Here is a 7,234-nt window from a genome sequence, read left to right as displayed (position 1 = left end):
CAAACAAGATAATGAATGCAAGAAATAAGAAAGAAGTTAACATATTTCTTCTTTTGTTTCTAACTCTTTTAGGTACAACATACCAGCTACTCAGCTGACTGACATGCGAGACTTGGGGTTTAGTTGGATGGCCATATCTCAAATGTTGTCAGTAAATGTTCGAACACTGTACAACCACAGGATACAACTAGGTTTAGTGGACTATGGAAATTTGCAATTTGAACAGCTGTCGCAAAACAGTTGTCAAGCTCTAAAAAGTACTGAAATAGTTCAGCTGATGCCATTTTGTAAAGGCAGAGAATTCAGAAACACATCATCTCTAAAAATGAGGTTCATACATTCTATATATTCAAGTTTCATTCTATATATTCAAGCTTCATTCTATATATTCAAAAGATCATTCTATATATTCAAGTTTCATTCTATATATTCAAGTTTCATTCTATATATTCAACAGATCATTGTATATATTCAAGTTTCATTCTATATATTCAAGTTTCATTCTATATATTCAAGTTTCATTCTATATATTCAAAAGATCATTGTATATATTCAAGTTTCATTCTATATATTCAAGTTTCATTGTATATATTCAAGTTTCATTGTATATATTCAAAAGATCATTGTATATATTCAAGTTTCATTCTATATATTCAAAAGATCATTGTATATATATTCAAGTTTCATTGTATATATTCAAGTTTCATTGTATATATTCAAAAGATCATTGTATATATTCAAGTTTCATTGTATATATTCAAGATTCATTGTATATATTCAAAAGATCATTGTATATATTCAAGTTTCATTGTATATATTCAAGATTCATTGTATATATTCAAGATTCATTGTATATATTCAAAAGATCATTGTATATATTCAAGTTTCATTCTATATATTCAAAAGATCATTGTATATATTCAAGTTTCATTCTATATATTCAAGATTCATTGTATATATTCAAGATTCATTGTATATATTCAAAAGATCATTGTATATATTCAAACTTCATTCTATATATTCAAAAGATCATTGTATATATTCAAGATTCATTGTATATATTCAAGTTTCATTCTATATATTCAAAAGATCATTGTATATATTCAAGTTTCATTGTATATATTCAAGATTCATTGTATATATTCAAGTTTCATTCTATATATTCAAAGATCATTGTATATATTCAAGTTTCATTGTATATATTCAAAAGATCATTGTATATATTCAAGTTTCATTGTATATATTCAAGTTTCATTGTATATATTCAAGTTTCATTGTATATATTCAAAAGATCATTGTATATATTCAAGTTTCATTCTATATATTCAGACTTTGGTTGGAATATATATATAATATTTTCCTAAAGGGCATTCCATAATATATATATATATATCTATATATATATATATATATATATATATATATATATATATATATATATATATCTTTCTCTTGTAGGGTGTTGAAAGGTAAAGATTAGGCCTGCTCATGTTTACTCTGGTGGTCTATTCCCAGAGGTAAATGTACACATACAGTGGTGTGAAAAGGTATTTGCCCTCCTTCCTTCTTTTTTTTTGTCACACTTACATGTTTCAGATGATCAAAAAAAAAAAAAAATCAGAGAAAAATAACACTAGTAAATACAAAATGCTGTTTTTTAAAGGCGAAAAGTTATCCAAACCTACCTGGCCCTGTGTGATAAAGGAATTGCATTAATAACCAGTTATTAGGTTTAGGGAGCAATTCTTTATTTCACATAGGGCTAGTTTTGGATAGCTTTTTTCCCCTTAATATCTGAAGTCATCATTTAAATGCTGCATTTTTTATTTGCTCAGGTTATCTTTGTCTAATATTACAATTTGTTTGATGATTTAAACATGTAAGTGTGACAAATAAGAGGGAAAAATCAGGAAATAGAGAAACACTTTTGCATAAAGATGGATCTCTTAGATTTTATTTATATTGTGCATACTGTAATGCACATTAGCAACAAAAGTAATCCCAGGACTCTTACATTGTAATATAACAACCTCGCCTTACAATATTAAAGACAAAAAACATTCATTTGTGCAAGCCAATAAGGACAGTGCATTGGGAGAGTAACCTTCATTACTAACAGGAAGAAATCTTGCACAGAACAAAGCTCGGGGAGGGTGGCCATCTGACAGTGGAGTGAGAAAAGAAGAGCACAAAGCCACTGCAAACAATATAACAATAAATACTCTGCAGGCTTGGGGGATAAGAGAACATTCAGCTCAGGATGCAGAAAAACACAGAGAGGACAATGGACAAACTACGGGAAAGAGAGGGCGCAAAGATAATAACGTGATGGTGGCATATATTAATAACTGGAGAGTGAACGAGAGAAAAGCAGAGGATTGCTTAGTATAATGGGCAGCCAGGGTGTATAGCAGCATAAATAAGGGGTGGCTCAGGGTCACATGATCTGTCCCTGATGTGAGCTTGATTAAAAAGGAAAGTTTTAAGCCCCTAAGTAGGAGGGAATTAAGCCCAAGAATCCTCACAGAAGTACTGCAGGCCAAGCTAAAGTGAGCTAGAAAAACTTGGTGAGACTTGGTGAGATTTCAGGGCAAAGGTCAGTTTAGAATTTATTTAGAAGTAAAAAATTAAGAGATTCTAGATACACATGTAGGGTGTTGAAAATGCCCATAGGTGCAGAAATGATAACATTAGACTATAAATTATAGGCTGGTTAACTAAAACTAATGTTGCTACATACATGAATAATCTCTGAGGTCTTCCTCTTTCTGGCAGTTCCATATTCAGTAACTTTGCCCAATATATCCACTATCCCTCCTCTGAATATCTCCAAACCATCTCATCCTTGCCTCTCTAACCTTCATTCTCGATGCTATTCTTTCTTCACATATCAATCTTCTCCACCTACACGTTCTTCACCTCTATTGTGCAAAGTCTATTGTTTTGGACAGTTGATCCCAAAGTATGTAAAAGTCATCCATCTTTACTACCTGCAGACCTCCACCTCTCCAGGCTCTCTTCCACATGCTTCCAGCTATCACTACAGATCACAGTGTTATCTGTTTAATTATATTAAAAAAAATAAACTACTACTACTGCTACTACTACTACTAATAATAATAAAAAAAATACGGAAACTTGTATAATATAAACTCTTATAAAATAAAAACTAAGATACAATGAGAAAATGCATGGAAACGAACTGAAGTAAAACCGTTTGAAATGTTAAAAATTTAGAGCTAAAATAAGAAGAAACCTTGTTGACGTCACCTTTCTCTCAATTGAATAAAACAGTGTCAAAAACTATAACAGACTTAAAACTTTCTCACGATATCACCGCTAAAAACGATTATAAGCTCAGTCTGGGACTGGTTATGTAATCACACCAAAGCATGTCAGGACAGAATTGTGGTCGAACTTTGGACTGAAATGGAATGTTTGTTTTTTTGTTTTTTCCCCCAGATTTTTCCACCCTGATGACGAATTAGGAAATCAAAGAAGTTACGTTAATGTCCTGCGACAGATAGAAGTAACCAATAGCAGACGAGTTTTTCCGTCGTATTGACCAATAGGACGAGGCGAGGTCTATTTGAACGGTGAAAAGCGGGCTCGCACACATTCGAGAGGGAAACAAAGAGAGAGCAAACAAATCGTCGCTGTCGGATGCGAAATAACTGGAATAGTTGGCTTTTTTAAAATCTCTGGGAAAGTTAATTAGAAAAAACAAAACAAAAGGTAAGTTCTTAAACTTAACTATTCGTATTGGGCATTGACAACAACACATACTTTGATTTTAAGACTAAATACACACACATGTTTTAAAGTCTCGTCGATCTAGCTTGAACGGATATAGCATAGCTACACTCATGTAGCCTTCTTTTAGCTTCTTTCCTTTTTCTCTAATTGTGACCGTTAATGTTTAAAACGCATTTCCCACAGGGTACCACCATGTCTCACAAACAGATCTACTACTCTGACAAATATGACGACGACAAATACGAGTACAGGTACGTAAGGCATTCTTTTACGACATGCAATTACATTAAGGTTTATTAAGATGACTCTTTGCAGAAGATGGCTTCAGCTCATTACACGACACATGAGTATTTTTTAATGCCCAACGCAACTGCGTTGAGAATGTAATACTACCTTTTTCCCCCCCCGCAGGCATGTAATGCTACCCAAGGAGCTTGCCAAGCGTGTTCCCAAAACCCATCTTATGTCGGAGACAGAGTGGAGAAACCTTGGTGTCCAACAGAGTCAAGGATGGGTGCATTACATGATTCACCAACCAGGTAATAACTGACAGCGTCATGATTTTAAATATTGGTTTGGTAATTTGTGCTTGCTGGTGGGTGTATGGTGGTGTAGCTTGTTGATCATATTGAACTGAAACTTGAGACAAGTTGTAATAGTTCATGGTGATCATTTTGCAGCAAAGGCCAACTCACAATTAGACTAAAACTGCAGCTGATCACTTTGACCACTATTGTTTTTCTCACTGTGACGTTACCTTTAACTAAAGCTCTGAGAATGACCAGGTGGTGTAGTAGTGTATTGACCAATCAGTAGTCTAAAACAAGGAATTTAATTTTACAGAAGAGAATAATTTAACATTTAAATAAACTAAGTAATTTAAAACTTAGGTTTCTGCAGTTGAGGTGATGCAGACTACATGTCATTGCTACTGGATTTTGTGGCCCAAATTTAAAAAAAATAAAAAAAAAAAAAAAAAAAATTATTCCAGCTTGCACGCCCTATTTTTAATTAAGAGTTACAAGAGATGTGTTTGCGCCCCCCCCCCCCCCAGACTTAAATTGCTGCTTTCCACAAGATAATGAACCTTTCTTGGTGTTCCTCCTCCAGAGCCACACATCTTGCTGTTCCGACGCCCTCTGCCCAACCCAAAATCATAAAGGAGATTCTCTGGGTCCTTCAGGGACATCAGTCTACCATGTCGCATATCAACTCATCACCATGCTCTGATTGCCATGTCGGCTGATTATGCTGGACCTGGAGAAGGACTGCTGCATTTATGGACAGTGATTATGGAATGGCTTGTGTTGAAGGAAAAAACTGACCCACCTATTTGGGGAAAAGACTTCTGCATGTGTTAAGAGCAACACGACGTTTGCCAGAAACCTTCAATTCAGCTTAAACTGTCCTTTTTGACTTAACTTGTCCATCTTGTGAACATGCTTGGATTTTTCCAGCTTTTTAGAACAATTGCTGTAAGATGTGGGGAGTGAAACTTGATCAACCATTTGAGTTATTCTAAGTGCTTTCTGGGTTGAGCTCTAGCAGAATAGTTGGATCCTAAATTGAATTGGACTTTGAAGCCACAAATCAAGGTTTCAAAGTCTCATGTTGCTGCTTGGTTAAAATGACACTGTAGACTGGCATTTAATGACATTTTGCCATATGCAGATGAGGGAAAGCCTGCATTTGAGTTGGATAGATGCTAGTCTTGATCCAGTTTTCTCAAGCATGTATATTAGTTCTGGCTTAATGTCTGGGTCTATACCAATGAGCTGCTCAGTATTTATGAAATGTTTTGCCCTTTCTGAAATAAATGTAATCTTTTAAATCTTAATGTGGACTTGTGTTTTGATAGTGGCAAAGTGGCTGGTTTACTGATCTCAAAAATGCAGCATGAACCTGAATGAGGTTGGTGGGGGGAAATCTTTACAACATGGAGTTTTGTGACATTTTCAGCTCGAGCAGAGTTGAATTCAATAAATCTATTTTGGTGTCAGTTTATGTGAGGAAACAAATCTGTATGAAGCACTCGATGGCTTATCTTGAAATTCACAATTGCTACAGGAAGAAGCAACAAGATATTTGGAGCTCATAACTGGAAACCTACCAATTAACTGACTTTTGCACCATAGTATGCAAATCTTAATACTTGAACTCCATCAGATCCTGAAAAAACATCTCCATGAACAACTTATTGCATTGGTTGAAGCACTGAATGAGTGATGCGTTTGATAAGGTTTTTACTGCATAGGGAGTTTTGATGTTTCCCCCAAAAGGCAAATAACCCATACAAAATGATTGCAAAGAAACAGCAACTCTATCTTCTCCAAATATGTATATAATGTCGGTGACTTCCAGCTGACATCCACCTACACATCAACTGCAGGCTGATCAATCACACTTAATGTTGTGGAAGTTATCCCCCAGAGGCCCATTCTGAACCAGGTTAGCCTCTATAATCCTGATAAATTGACATGGTTCTGCTGTGTGGGCTAAAATAATCCGATAACACACTGATGCCTGTAGCATTAAAAATTTTTTATTCACGATGCATATTACCTTGCCAATATTTGGTGTCATCTATAGTTAGTAGCAGTCATTATGCAGGTTTTTTTTTTATTTTTTTTTTTAAATTGCATCTTTTCAGTTTGTAGTTTGTCTCTCTCCCCCCCCCCGACCCCAAGAAAAAAAAGCCTTGGACCCAAGACTGACTTAATGTGCTGCTCAATTAAGTGCGAATTATAGCTGCTTTCAAATTGGCAAATGTACACTTTTTTTTAAAAGAAGCTTGCCTTACCTGTCGTACTGTAGTGTGGCAAGCCCCGCTAGATTAAAGTGTGATCTCACAAAATAGACTTGTGTGCCAGACAGCTGACTTGTGGCATTATGGTGCACAGTTGGTGTTCTTCCAGTGGCAGTCATACTGCATCTGTTGTCTGACACTGTGACTAGACTCTCATTTTTCTTATTAGTTGCTTACAAACCACCACCAGTTCCTGCTGCTTAATGTGCAGCATGTGTCTCATCTACGAGTTGCTTTCTCTGGGAGTGTTTTCCTGAACGTGCATGTTGTTACGATGGCGTACTTACATAAAGGGAGAGACGGGCACAATGTTTGCCACACATTTAGCAGTTATGCTCTGTGTAAAAGGTTAATGGATTATTGTTGTACTGGGGGTTTTAACCACAGGGATCAAAACCAGAAATGAGGCTGAATAATTCAGAGGACTTGTTTTGCGAGTTATTTATGAACCAACTTTAGCTGCTTGAGTTTAGAGACAAAAAAGCCTTGATAGGGTGAGTGGTGTAAGACTTGCTTCACTAGAGCAAGAATGTTGTAGCTTCAAGATCTGAAGAGAGGCTTAAACCTGCATTCTTCCCAATGGCCTTCAGCGTTTTAAAAAAATAAAATAAAATAATGTGAGAATGTAATGAAATTAATGAGGTGATGTCCCTTTTGTTTTATTGATCTGTG

The 7,234-nt window shown here is 35.3% G+C and overlaps 1 protein-coding gene and 1 long non-coding RNA gene across 3 annotated transcripts; one reads left to right on the top strand and one right to left on the bottom strand.

Annotated features, from left to right (window-relative positions):
* Nucleotides 1-3,537: 3,537 nt before the first annotated feature.
* On the bottom strand, nucleotides 3,538-4,018 carry LOC120727148. The gene is made up of 2 exons (XR_005694436.1): nucleotides 3,938-4,018; nucleotides 3,538-3,748 (listed from the first exon to the last, which is right to left on the bottom strand). It is a non-coding gene; the product is annotated as an uncharacterized LOC120727148 (long non-coding RNA).
* On the top strand, nucleotides 3,600-5,593 carry cks1b (CDC28 protein kinase regulatory subunit 1B). 2 transcript variants are annotated; one of them, XM_040021328.1, is made up of 4 exons: nucleotides 3,600-3,735; nucleotides 3,940-4,007; nucleotides 4,168-4,295; nucleotides 4,867-5,593. In XM_040021328.1, exons 2-4 carry the CDS (start codon nucleotides 3,949-3,951, stop codon nucleotides 4,914-4,916), a joined length of 237 nt encoding a protein of 78 aa, XP_039877262.1. In that variant the 5' UTR covers nucleotides 3,600-3,735; nucleotides 3,940-3,948; the 3' UTR covers nucleotides 4,917-5,593. The 2 variants fall into 2 exon arrangements, with proteins under 2 accessions (XP_039877262.1, XP_039877263.1); XM_040021329.1 differs by having other exon boundaries at nucleotides 3,632-3,728; nucleotides 3,938-4,007.
* The last annotated feature ends 1,641 nt before the right edge of the window (nucleotides 5,594-7,234 follow it).

Source organism: Simochromis diagramma, unplaced genomic scaffold, assembly GCF_900408965.1.
Source record: "Simochromis diagramma unplaced genomic scaffold, fSimDia1.1 OVJJ01000753.1, whole genome shotgun sequence".
In the NCBI taxonomy this organism is placed as follows: Eukaryota; Metazoa; Chordata; class Actinopteri; order Cichliformes; family Cichlidae; genus Simochromis; species Simochromis diagramma.
The sequence above is the reverse complement of the archived record's forward strand: the minus strand, read 5'-3'. Positions and strand labels throughout refer to the sequence as shown.